Source organism: Protopterus annectens, chromosome 7.part0 (genome assembly GCF_019279795.1).
Source record: "Protopterus annectens isolate FY-2018-M chromosome 7.part0, PAN1.0, whole genome shotgun sequence".
In the NCBI taxonomy this organism is placed as follows: domain Eukaryota; kingdom Metazoa; phylum Chordata; order Ceratodontiformes; family Protopteridae; genus Protopterus; species Protopterus annectens.
The window spans coordinates 1,221,114,788-1,221,129,035 of NC_056739.1; the positions used below are offsets into that span (position 1 = coordinate 1,221,114,788).

The window sequence follows — 14,248 nt, forward strand, 5'->3', positions numbered from 1 at the left end:
AAGCAGCAATCCACACACATACATTTAAAAGTTACATCTAACCCTACACTACACTGCACATACACTACTATCTATCCACTTACCTTAAACCAGACCCTAACCCTAAGGTCCGTCACTATCGCGCACTCACCTCTCCCGTGCCCTAACCCTAACTCACTTAACCCGCCCCTAACCCCCAAATTCTCACTATCACACACTCACCTCACCCATGCCCTAACCCTAACTCACTTAACCCGCCCCTAACCCCAAATTCTCACTATCGCACACTCACCTCACCAGCGCCCTAACCCTAACTCACTTAACCAGCCCCTAACCCCAAATTCTGTCACAATCGCACACTTACCTGACCCACGACCTAACCCTAACTCATCCAACCCATGCCCTAACCCAACTTTCACACAATCACACACTTACCTTAACCCAACCCATAACTTTCCACCGCATCGCTGAAAACAGCGAAGCCACAACAACGGCCAACTTAAATTCTTTCCCTAGGAAAGAATTCAGTTTTGTGCAGCTTTGCTGTTTTCAGCATTTGCGATATTGGGTTCAATATTAGATAATTCGAAATTCTGCTGTTTCGATGATCTAATATAGACCCAACAATGCTACTGCTGCACCACTACGCCCTCCAAATGATTATTGTTGATTTAATTAACTCAATTATTGAAATGGTTGAGGTTATAAATACTTTGTGGTAATGAATTCCACAGAGCTGATGCAACTTTGGAAAAGCCTTTTTTGCTAATAACGTCTATAAAGTAGTATCTCACCGGTGATAAAGCCTTCGCTGCACTGGACTGAGGGAAGTACCTTGTCTTTCTATGAAGGATATGGACCTGCAGGTTTTATTAACTGCTACCTGGAGTATTTTTGCACAGTGTTAAGAATAAATACAATTAAACAGCATTCAGCCTTGGGCATTATGATTTGAATTGCTAGGGCTTTTCTTGTTTCAAGGGGGAAGTAGGTTTAGATCATTTGTATACGAGTCTTGCTGATTAAGGACAATGCTTGTTATATTGTATACATGCATGGAAAAGTACAGTTTTGGTCGAACAGGATCTCAAAGTATATTTGTTGTGTTGCTGCACATAACAGTGTTACTAGAGGGTTGGTAATAGATACACTAGGGTTAGTTCTGACTTTTTGAAAAGTTCCAAACACCATAGTGTATTTGTTTTACAGCTGATGACTAAATCCGTTTTAGTTAGCCAGTTCCATATTGTAATTCTGTTGCAGATTTTCATGGAGTTTTGCTGATGAGCAGCATGAGCTGAACACAGTGATATGTTCACTGTGGATTCATATTGGTAGACTGGCTGTTTGGTCGAATGCAAATTGACCGCAAATATTTATTCGAAAGCACTTTTGGCAAAACTCAAAAGAAAATCTGTTTTTCAGGAGGGAAAGCCCCCACACCCACCATGGGGAAGGACACCCTCACATCCCCTGAACTTAAATATCTACTAGGAAGTCACACAATAATGGAGAAAAGGGAATAATGCTAAAAGTGTTTTCAACTAAACATTTTTTGTTAATAGATTTTGACCGAACTGACTTTGACACATTGACACATTCCCCTTCACTTCATTGTGTAGCAAACAGTTTGGTAGGTCAAGTGGTACGTTGTTTATAAAAAATGAAAACAAAGGTATGGGAGGGGAATCCAGATGGGAAGGCAGTGCTTTCTAATGCGTTCTGTATGTATTTAACTATGAAAGTGTTATTTGGTAAATACTGAAATAATCCATTTAAGGCATTGTTGCACATTCTGATTTAGAATTTACATCATTAAATAGGGTTCCTATTAATTTTCTGTCATTAATTGCTTCATAAATATCAATGCTAATGTTATAAAGAGCAGTTTGAGTACTGGTACTGTGAGCACTCCTGAAACCATGTTGTTTGTTAAAGAAAAAGTCATATTTGGATATGTATCCCATTAGTTGATTGTATAGTAGCTTCTCTATAACTTTGAGTAGATAAGGAATGACAATTTGTCTATAGCCGGATGCTGAAGTGGATGTTTTGTTTTTTCGGAACTGAGTCTTTAGAAGCACATTTACTTGAATATGGAAGGAGTTCCAGTGGTAAAGGTTGTGTTACAGATATGACATTGTTGTCTTTCATTTGCTTGCTATTTAGCTGTTTATGGCTCATTTGCTAACAGCTGAATATTCCACTATGTGATTCACAAACACACAGACTGTTCTTGTAAATATACTTTTTCTGAATTTGTGCAACCTCAGAGGTTGTATATGTATGTTTTGGGAGTATGGGGGTATGGCACCTTTTTCTTTTTTGTTTTTTACAATTCACTGGCATTTACAAAGATAGCAGTAACAATCAGCAGTGAGTGCATGAAGCTCTATCAGTTGGTGTTCAAGTTAATAAATTAAATTCTACAACATAATAGTGTATAGGTGTGTGTGTGTGTGTGTGTGTGTGTGTGTGTGTGCGTGTGTGTGTGTGTGTGTGTGTGTGTGTGTGTGTGTGTGTGTGTGTGTGCACTTGCACCCACATGACTCTTTGGACATCTGCTACCTGAGTAAAGCAAAACATGATTGCATAATGTATTAAGTTCACCTTTCTCTTTACCTTATTATACATGGTTTACTGGAAGAAGCATAGAGACACCTGATCTCTGAGAAACAATGACATTTTTAATAAAATAAAGGAACACTACTGGAAACTCCACAGGGGTGAAGAAATTCAAAGTATGATTAACAATAACAGGCCTTCTCAGAACATTGGTTGCACATTTTGGTAAAGAGTATTAGCTCCATAGAGTCTACAGTTAGTTTGCAGAAGACAGTACTAAATCAGGGATGTAGTAAATAACTAATGACAATGCACAAATACTGGTTAGGTCATTTAGCAAGCCTGAGAGAAGAATCTTTAGCATTAAGCTGAAGACAAACCAACTGTCTGTATACAACATTGAGCATTCCCAGAGGCAGAATATAGATGGCCCTGTATCTAGACCTTGGATGGTATGAATAAGTACTATAATTTCTAGATGTGCAGACAAAAGTTGAAGCAAGACATAAACATAATACTATATGTTCAAAGAGGATCCAGTGTCTGTCAGCCTGGGACGACATGCTCGACAAGTTTCGTTGCTTCGCAATAGATGGCTTGCACCTGTCACCCCTAAGCTTTCGAATACTGGCCAAGGCTCTTGCTGCCCTCATAGTGCCTTTTTAGGCAAGGCTCAAAATTCAAACACACCTCTGTAAACAGCACAAATAAAAAAATGAGGGTCATGCTGCTCAACACCAGGAGTTTAAATCTCAAAATGCACATGCTCGAAGCACTCCTCAGTATAGAGAATGTCGACATCTGTCCAGTAACTGAAACCTTGTTCAAGGCTCCACAGAGCAACCCAGCACTACTGGGCTACAACTCATACCAAACATTTTGGCTGCAGAACATGGACCGAAACACAAAAGGAGGGGGTGTATCCATATTCATCAAGGATAACTACACCTCCAGGTTAGTGGTGCAGCATGATACCGCTGAGATCATCCATGAGCAACTAACATTGGGCAAATCTGCAATGCAAATTGTAGCCTGCTACAGATCACACTCCATGATCCAGGACCACCACTCCACCTTTCTGGAGACACTGGAAAACATGAAGGTCATACCAAACACCCTGATATTAGGTGAATTCAATTACCCTACTATTAACTGGGAAAACTACTCAAGTGCAAACTCCCAGGTCCAGCACTTCCTGGAATTTATCAACTCAAATGCCCTGGATGAAATGGTAAACTCCCCTACCAGAGGTGAAAACATATTGGACCTGGTCATCACCAACATGGGCGACAGGTGTTCCGCACCAGCAGTCAACCCATCACTGGTTCGATCAGACCATAAACTAATCACTCTGGATGTCCACACCACACCACACCACCACCCCCAACCAAGGAAACCATAGTGAAAAACTTTTCTATAGCAAACTTCACCTTGCTTAAGACAGACGTGGTAAGTTTCACAGCCCCCCATGCTAAAGGATAACAGTGTCCAAGATGCAGAAACCTTTACAAATGCACTCTATGAGCACCTACAAGGATGCATGGATCATGCCATCCCTAGAAAAACCAAGACTCACTCCCCAAAGAGAAGGAAACCAGTCTGGTGGACCCCTGCCATAAACAGGCTATACAATAGAAGGAAGAAACTAGTTCAGAAAAAAAGCAAGACTCACTCCCCAAAGAGAAGGAAACCAGTCTGGAGGACCCCTGCCATAACCAGGCTATACAATAGAAGGAAGAAACTAGTTCAGAAAAAAAGCAAATCCCGAGAAGGAAAGACATCCCTGATCATTATCAATAAGAAACTAAGGTTCCTCATAAAATCATCCAAGGCTAACTTTGAAAGAAAAATAGCCAAGGATTCAAAAGATAACCACAAAGCCTTCTTTAGCTATGTCAAGAATCTAAGTGGCAACTCACAGATATGTTCTGAGCTAGTGCAAAATAGCACAAAATATACTGAACCTACTGATATTGCCAACATCCTGGCAGATAAATTCAGTGCAAACTTCACCCCCCTCTCACCCCCAAAAGGGCCCACAACAATACTGGAAAAATGTAGTGTCCCAGAAATCACAGACGCACAGGTGAAAACAGCCCTTTCAAAAGCCAAAAGCACAGCATCAATGAGGCCAGGTGGTGTCCCAGGCTGCATCTTGCATGAACTACAGAATGAACTAACCCCCCACCTAAACACACCGTTCAACCTCAGCCTCTCCACAGGTTACATGCCCATAGAATGGGGCACAGCAATGTTTATTCTGCTCCACAAAGGAGGGGCCACAACTGACTCTAGTAACTAATGCCCCATAAGCCTGACTAGCCTGGTCTGCAAGGCTATGGAGCGCATCATCATGGAAGTCATTAACAAAGACATTGGGAACCTCCAAATACTTGACCCGACCCAGTTCGGCTTTGTTAAGGGCAGATCATGCCTACTAAACCTGGTTGACTTCTTTGAGACAGTCACCAAGGCCATAGATGAGGGGAAGGTGTTCACACAGCCTACCTTGACCTCACCAAGACTTTTGACATCATTCCCCACTTGGTAATTATAGAAAAACTCACCAGCCTGAACATAAACCCCTATGTCACAAGATGGGTTGCCAGCTGGCTTACAGACAGAACTCACACAGTAAGAATAGCAGGCTCCAGGTCCGACTCTAAACCAGTCACAATTGGTGCCCCACAAGGCTCGGTCCTGGGACCCCTACTTTTTGGCATATACTTCTCAGAAGTACAGGCAAACACAGGAGGACTATGGCTAACCAAGTTCGCCGATGACTACAAACTGGGAGCCATAATTGACTCTCCGGCTGACATGGACATTCTCCAGAAGGGCCTTACTGAGACGGACACCTGGTGTTAAAATCATCATCTCAAGCTAAATGCCAAAAAATGCGTAGTCATCCCATTTGGGAAAAACAAAACACCCATGAATTACCACATAGGTGGCAGCCCCCTTAATACAGAAGAGGTAATAAGAGATCTGGGGACCCAGGTAGATAAAAATCTCTCCTTTGACAAGCATATTGCCAAAATAGTTAGGAAATCCTTCTATGTAGCCCATCTAATTACTAAAGGGTTCGCATCTAGAGAGGTTATAGTGCCCCTCTACTCGTCACTCATCAGACCCATCATAGAGTACAATGCCCCATTTGGGATGTACCTCACAAGACACTTCCAACAGCTGGAAAGACCACAAAAGTACCTCACCAAGAGGATTACTGGCCTCAAACATATGTCCTATGCAGCCCGACTGGAAAAACTCCGACTGTACTCAGTGGCATACCATTTACTCAGAGGTGATCTCTGCCTGACTTACAAAGCCATGTCCAACTCAGAATTGATGGACATGCTCCACCTAAAGAAATCCAAGTCACTGCAAGCCACTCGCTCTAGTGAGCTAAACCTCGTCACAACAATAAATAGAACATGCTGGAGGGATAGATTCCTGTCACAGAAACTCCCCATGTTTTGGAACAAAATTCCTAACTGCATTAGGCAGAGCCCCTCACTAACACTCTTCAAGAGAAACCTTGACAAGTGGATGGGTAACAGAAAATACACCCCTGGGAATCACTTCATTGGCTCTTCTTGACAGAGGGTCACTTAATTAATCAATGGGGTGGCGAAAGCTGACACACTCTGGCTAGGCTTATAAATGCCCTTGGGCAGATAGCCTAGCACCTACCTATGAACCTATTAAAACTTGTTAAAACTGTTTGAACATGCTGAACCTCTTGAGTGCAAGATCAGATGGTTCTGTTTACTGTCCTTTTCCATCTTTAAGATGTTAAAAAAATAAAACTGGCAAATAAACTTGATGAATGCATAAATATATCTTCTGAATCTATAAAATACATTTTTGATAACTCAAAGTATCCGTCAAATGCTAAGAGCTATCTGTTCAACTCAGCAGCATAGTAAATTTGATAGTGATTTTGTTTATTTAGCTAGTTATTTATCTATTCATTCATACAAACGTACATACATACCTATATGCAAACATACTTAAGTAAATACTTTGTTAACCAGGTAAATGAAGTGATCCAGTAACCCTTTCAGCTACAACCTTGGTAATTATGAAGACAATAACAAGTAATAAATGTACTTGGAAAAAAAATACTGTGCCATTACAGCATTTGATAAAGATTGCATGAACAATGAACAGCCAAGGTATGACTGTGAATAAGTAAAACCTTAAACAATATTTACAAGAATGCATACGGTATTCATGCTTAGAATATGCTATTTAAACTTTATTATAAATACAAAATTGTATGAAATTATATGCATAGCTCGCAGCACTGTAAGGTGTTACTATACTGTAATCGACTAGGAATCGGCTTGTAAATATTGCATGGGTGTACAAAAAAGGCTGAGGGTTTAATTATATTTGCATCATCAAACAGACTAAACTTGCAAACTTTGGAATGGAACCACCATTAAAGTGGAACTGAAGAACTAGTGCACCATTTATTTAGCCCATGTCTCTAGCACTTACATTTCCTTTCTTTGAACAGGTGGTCTCTGAGCATTTTCTTCAAAGTCAGTAGTAGTTGGTACGTATTACTAATGTTCTTTTGTAGATTGCTCCAAATGGGTGGAACTATTTTTGAGAAAGCTGTTTCATATATGCACAGTATAAATTGGGGCCTGTATAACTGAATGCTGTCAAATTTTCTTAAGAGAATAGCAGTTATATTTAAACTGCAGCCTGCTGAGAAGTGCAAGACAGTGGCTATTATTTTATTTATTTAACATTTGTTTAATGGGAAAGTCCGACTTGGAAAGAAGCCAATTTTCAGAAGAGGCCCAAGAAGAAACACTCCAGATGTATGTCTGTAATGTGGGAGGAAACTAGAGCACCTGGAGAAAACCTATACGAATGCAGGGAGGACATACAGACTATGCACAGAAGGCAGTCCAGCCAAGAATCAAACTGAAGAACCTCTTGCTGTGAGGCAACAGCACAACCACTGCACCACTGCGCCATTCGATAAATAGGGGCTTGTATAACTGAATACTGTCAAAATTTCTTAAGATAATAGCAGTCATGTTTGAACTGCAGCCTGCTGAGGAGTGCAAGACAGTGGATATAATTTAATGTCTTGTAGATGAGTGTGACTGTGTAAGAAATGCACAAGTTTATTTTTGTGCTGAAGCTAAGATGTGGGTGAGAAATAAATGGCAATTAAGATTCCCTGATATTTACTCAAATATGAAATTCAGTTTCAGTATACTTGGCCCCAGAGAACTGCAGGGGATATTCAGAAAGTGAAAAATGGATATTTGCTTAACAGAATGACTATTCCTTTATATAACTTTTATTCCAGCACTAAGCAGTGTATCTACTTTTTGTTTTACTTTAAAATGGCTTGATATTATCTTTTTTTTTTCTTCTTCTACTACAGGTTGTTGAAGACTGGAAGTTTGTTGCTCAAGTTCTTGACCGGATGTTCTTGTGGACATTTCTTGCAGTTTCTATACTTGGATCAATTTTACTCTTCATACCTGTTATTCATAAATGGGCTAACATAATTGTCCCCATCCATGTGGGAAACAATATCTGAGGGCAGCATCACAGAAATGTTTTTGTTTGTTTGCTTGGTGAAAGCTTTGAACATTTTTGAGTGCAAAGCATGTTCTTAGGACACCAGTACATTGGGACTTACCTGGATATTTTGTAACATACTGTTGTACAGTCATTTATTATGCATAATCTTTATGAAATGTCACCGTGGAAAGACAGCAAAGTGTTCATATGAATACAATTTTAAAACATAGTTTGACGGAAATTGTGATGAACACTTTAAAAAGCATGTCATGCATCTATATTGCTAGGCAAACTGCTGTTTTTTTACAGAAAGTTATTTTAGTAAATTACAGTCTGTGACATAGTTGGAATGGAAATGCATTGTTCTTTCAAAATTAAACTTATTAGTAAAGACCTAAATAAATTCCAGCGTTATTATTGGAATCTGGAGTAGCAACATACTATGGGCTTACACTGATGCTCTACATAAGTTGGAAAGTGCCAAAAATTAATATTATTTCCCTGTAGTCCCTTTAGCTTTATGATTCCAAAGACAAAAATAAATTTATGAAGATGCAGTCTTCTCTGTATTTTATTAATAGTTAATATATTTTGCAAATACTTAACCCTCCCACACGAATAATGATCTTTGAAACTGTTTCCTTCTATCTTATTCATATACTTCTACCTTACTAAGCTTATTGCTAAAAAGAAAAAGAAAATGTATTAGCAAATGTGTTCTCCTTGCTATTCTATATTATGTTTATATAACTTTATAGTTGTGAGTGTGTGTGTGCTGGATAGCTGGAGTTATACAGCCCAGATCTCTGCCACTTCCATCCAAATATGTATGCAAAACTATGACTGGCATAAGAGTTTATGGCAAATGCACACTACTGATGTAGGTTATAACCAATTTGTGACACTCCTAAATAGGCTGTACACTGTCAGCTCCAAAACAGGGTTATAATGAGTGACTCATCTCACATTCAAAACAGTATTCCAGATTTTTCTTGGTATCTTCTTCCAGTTCATACTGTAGTCCCTTGGCATCTTCCTCATCCATTTTACCCTATTATCTCAGTTCTGGAACCACTGCTCCAGATATCAAATCCCCTTCAAAAAGGTAAAACAAATCTCAAGATGCTTTCCTCAGCTCTCCTTTAATACAACTTTTATTTTATTAAAAAAAAATTGTTCTTACTAATACAGCAAAGTTGCTTTCTGCACTTGAAGAAACATGTTTAACTAAGGTAAACAAACAGTCCACCTCAAGGCAACTCTGTTTATGCCACATTCACTATAAAAGTTATGTATGCTATTTACATCAATATTTACACATTTATTATCTTCCTTTCATAAGATCTGCCATGCTATGCTATAACTGACCCCTTCCCCTTCCCAGCTTGAAACAATTGGTTTCATGCACAGTGGATGGCCTGTATGCCATCAGAAAGGCCATTTTCATGGAGTGGGTGAAGCCACACTGGTGATATACATTAATTGACTACAGCCCACTGAAAGCTCTTCTTGCCTTCTCCCCTCTTGCTAGTATTTCCTCACTCCTAAGCACTGGGAAACCACCCTAGTCTAAAATGTTCAACCTCCTCAAATCACTACAGACCCAAATGATTCTATTAGGTTTGGGGAGCAACATTATAGGCTGTTGCACTCACTTTTTGACTTATCCATTACCCCTGTCTGAAGCCATTTCTTTACTGTTTCCTGTATAGTCCTTGTGTATGACTTTGTATTCTGTATGGTTTTAAGTTACCCTGGTCTGCATATAAATTACCCATAACTTGACAAGATGAGGTTACCCTGTCTCACCAAAACTGAGATCTTCCCCGTTTATTAGGGAAAATGGCAAGCATATCTTGACACTGAAATCTATAAGCTGCACATTTGGCTAAAATATTAATTCATTCATTCATTCTGCATTAAAATTTTCTAGGTCAGCTGTAAGGTCTGTTGGGTACAAGCTCTGCATTTCTTTTGTGCATTACTACTGTCTTTTGAATAATCAGTAGTGTGCAAAGTTTCTAGATAATCTTTAAAATCATTGTTGTATGTTTTGACTAAAGTGTTTTGCTTTAGCCCCTCCCCCTTTCCAGGTTAAGCAGTAGTTTAGGTTCATAGGTATACACTAGGCTGATGACCACTAGGGCCCACATAAACCTAGCTATGCAACCCAAATGTGACCCATAAATTCAATTTATATAGGGTATGATTTACTGACTGCCTCTATCAATCAGAGATATTCTCACCATACCAGGGTGAATTTCTGTTTACCTATCCATTGGTCCGAGTTGCTGCTAAATAAGGATATGGAGGAACTCTGCTTCAGATGGATGGAGAGCCCATTCCAGATAATGGGAATTCTCTGAGAAACATATCTGTCTCTCTATGTCCTATTTATGTCACAAGCAAAATTTTATTTTAATCTAGTAGTTCTGATGCTGTTTGTTTTGTGACTGTGTAAAAGGTGCATCATAACAGGATCAAGGGATGCCTTGTATGTCAGGCAAGGATCACCTCTCAAGTCTGTATGATACTGCATAAAGAGACAGGGCTTTGAGGGCCAAGTACAATGGTATGATGACCTCTCTGGACCTAGATACTATACTCTTGCTTATAAAATGAGCAACATGGAAGGATTTTCTTACTACCTTGGACATATTTTGGTTGAAGCCTAGGTTACTATCTACATGAGTTTCCAGATCCCTGACTAATGAATCAACTTTTAGGGGTGTTTTATTAGTGATATAGTTACCCTGGGAGGCTGATTTCCCAAAATGTACTATAATGCATTTCTTGGTATTGAGTTTTAAGCTATGGTTTTGCCACCAAGTGTTTGTCTGTGTCAGATCTTACTGAAGACTGTTTTCATCTTGGAAGATTCAACAACTGCTGTCAGTTTGCAATCATCTGTGAACTTGGTTCACTAGAGGCCTTTGACATTGGCTTTGGCATCCAAGAAGTAGATGCCAAAGAGCAATGGGCCTAGCACAGAGCCCCTGGGGACTCCACTGGTGGCTGCCTTCTTTGTGGAGGTGGTCTCACCAATTCTAACCCCTTGGGTGCTGTCAGCTAGCTATCCATCATTGTTATAAAGGGGTTTATACCTAGTTCTGTAAGTTTGTTGACAATGCCTGAGTGGGATATTGTATCAATTGCTTTAGCCAGATCTAGGTAGTCAGTATTCACTGCTTTCCTCTCATCCATTGCTCTAGTGACTTTTTCAAAGAAGTCCACCAGATTCAGTAAGCATGACATTTCTCTGACAAAGCCAAACTAGGTAGGATCCAGTGTTGGAGGTTTCCTATGTCCTTATTGATAATTTCCATATTAATTTTTCCATTGTTTTTCAAATAAGACTAGTCAGACTAATGGGTCTGTAGTCTCCAGGGTCAATTGATAGTCTTCCCTTATGAAAGGGGATGACTTTTGCAGTCCTCTGTTCATATAGCACAAAGTCTGTTTCAAGATTATAGTTAAATAATGACTCCAGGGATCCTGATATGTCATATTTTAGACTGTTCAGGTAGTAACCTAGAATGCCATCTGGGTCCATTGAGGCTGTGTTCTTGGTTTTAGCGAGAGCAGCCAGTACACGATCCCTACTTATAGTTGGAGGGGCTATGTATAAGCTTTTTACAGACCAACAAAACAAAAAAAGAATAATGATCCAATTTAGAACAGAAGTTGAAGCAAAAGAACTGAAAGAACATTTGTTAACTATATGTAAAGAAGTAATGGACACTATGGAAATATATGATGAAAGAGGACTGTGGACTGGGGATGGGACTGTGGAGTAATACTGAAAATAAAAAAATGACAATGTTGTACGTTTACCTAATATTATTAATGTTCATGGTAATAGGGGTTTTGTGAAACACAGGGGTCAACCACATACTTGTTATTTCTGTGGAAAAAAAATGATCATTTACTCAATGAATGTGATAAAAAAGATGTTATTTATGTGGTAAAACATGGCATAAGGCAAAAAAACTGTGATTTAAAGTGCAAAAAATGTGGCAATACTGGTCATTCATGGCTAGAATGTAAAATGAATGTGCAAGAAAATGAAAATGGAGCTATACAGGAGAAAGAGAAGAATGTGTTTTACAAAAAAAATGTACAAAAAGATGTGACTGATAAACAGGTTGTACATGAAGTTAAAGAAAGTAACAAGGAAAAAGAAACTGAGGAGCTAAACGAGGAAGAAACTGACTGGCATACAGTAAGAAATAAAGAGAGTTTGATAGAGAAAAGAGTTAAAGAAAGGAAAAAAATTCAAAAATATAATTCTTAGAGAAAATAAGAAAGGAAAGGGATAAACATTTTATTATAGTAACTGTTCTTAAAACTGAAAATATTAGTTTTATTGTTCTTAAAAGCTGAAAATACTAGCTTTAAATGTGAAGAGTATGAAAAATCTTGAGGAGAATAGGTATAATACAATGATGTGCTGCAGTAGATATACATGTTATTGTTTTAGAAGATAGATTATTAACAGAGGAAGAAAGAACACAAACTGAAAAACTTTGGAATGATGTTGTAGTCTGGAATGGTTCCTATTATGCACTCACAGACGCAGGTTGTCGAATGTGTCTTTGTCGAACAGTAAAGCGTGAAAAGGCAAAATAGTGAAGCGGAGTTTCAGAGCATTCTTTCCCTGGGAAAGAATTTGTTTGGCACTGTAGTGTGATCTTGGAGTTGGTATATTTAAGTACCAGCCCCCCATGTTAAGTAATGTTTTACTGGTTTTTTTTTTGTTTTTGGAACAGCAATTGTTTTCCATTGGAAAATAATCACTGTTCTGAAGTTTTGACATTGTAAGTTTTGCTTACATGGAGTCGATTATCTGTTGTTCACTCTTCTGAGCATGTGATATGATAATATAGACCCGTTTGGAATATGGGGAAAAAACATGCTCAGGCATATGTATATTATGTCAAGAAAGTGTTAAAATATTAGAGTTAACCATAGTCGTACTAGGATTAATTATGGTAATAGACATGAGATGGAAAAAATATGTGTATAGAATTATAGATTTATATGCATATGTAACAAAAATAGAGAGAAATGATGTTTAAAAATATTATTGAATATAAATATGGATATTATAGTAGTGATTATAGTGGTAGGTGATTTTAATTGTAATTTAAGAAAAAATAAGAGCAATTGTGACGTTAAAATGGTTAAAGAAATTATGAGAAGTGGAAAGTTAAGTGTATGGAAGAATAACTACTGAACCTACAAAAGGAATGAAATTAGGACAAACATTTATTATTTTTTAATATCTTATCGCTTAAAAGTTAAAAACAAAGGAATTAAATATGCTGGATTTTCAGATCATGTGGCTACATGGGTTAAAGTACAGGAAAATGAAGAATATATTAAGAATAGGAAAAGGAATAAAGAGAATTAATGAAAAGGAATTAGATTTAGAAAAGAAAAAAGAACTTATAGATTTATGGAAAAATATCAATATGAGAGAGTTTTATGAGAATTGGACTGTTTGGTGGCTTAATTTTAAAGAGAATATAAAAAAGTATTTTTCGAATCTATATGGAAGAAAAGCAAAAGAGATATACAAGATATTAAGGCAAGGAACATTTGGGGATTTATTAGAGAAGAAAAAATCTTTTATGAAAAAGAAAGAGAAATATATAAAAGGAATAAAATTAAAATTAACTTGTTATATAAACAAAAATATATTTCTTACAAGGAAAGAAAGAAGAGGTAGTACCATATTTGAGTAAAATAATAAAAAAGGAAAAATAAAAGAATTAAAAAAATAAGGAAGGTAAGCAAATAAAACAGCAAGAAGGAATATATGAAATAATTAAAGAATATGTCTTAGAATTATTTGTTAAAAGAGAAGAAAGCCTAGAACAAATTTATAAAGGTGAAAAATTAAATAACGAAGATAATGAGTATTTAGACGAAAAAATAACTATGAAAGAATTAAATGAAATTCTAAAAGATATTAACATGAATTCTGCAACAGGACTGGATGGAATTGAATATGGCAGGTATAAAGAAGTGAAATGAGGGAGTGGCAAAATATAGTTTTTATAGAAGTCCAGAATGAATGACTAGAAACTGGAAAAAGAGAAAGAGATGTGTACAGGAGTTATAAAATTTATGTTTAAAAAAG

At 37.6% G+C, this 14,248-nt stretch overlaps 1 protein-coding gene across 1 annotated transcript in view; it reads left to right on the forward strand.

Annotated features, from left to right (window-relative positions):
- The window catches only part of CHRNA5 (cholinergic receptor nicotinic alpha 5 subunit), a 1,051,294-nt gene extending 1,042,792 nt beyond the window's left edge, over positions 1–8,502 (forward strand). The window contains exon 6 of the mRNA XM_044077847.1: positions 7,961–8,502. Coding sequence (XP_043933782.1) covers positions 7,961–8,119 — 159 coding nt within the window. The 3' untranslated portion in view covers positions 8,120–8,502. The remainder of the gene's footprint in view (positions 1–7,960) is intronic.
- The last annotated feature ends 5,746 nt before the right edge of the window (positions 8,503–14,248 follow it).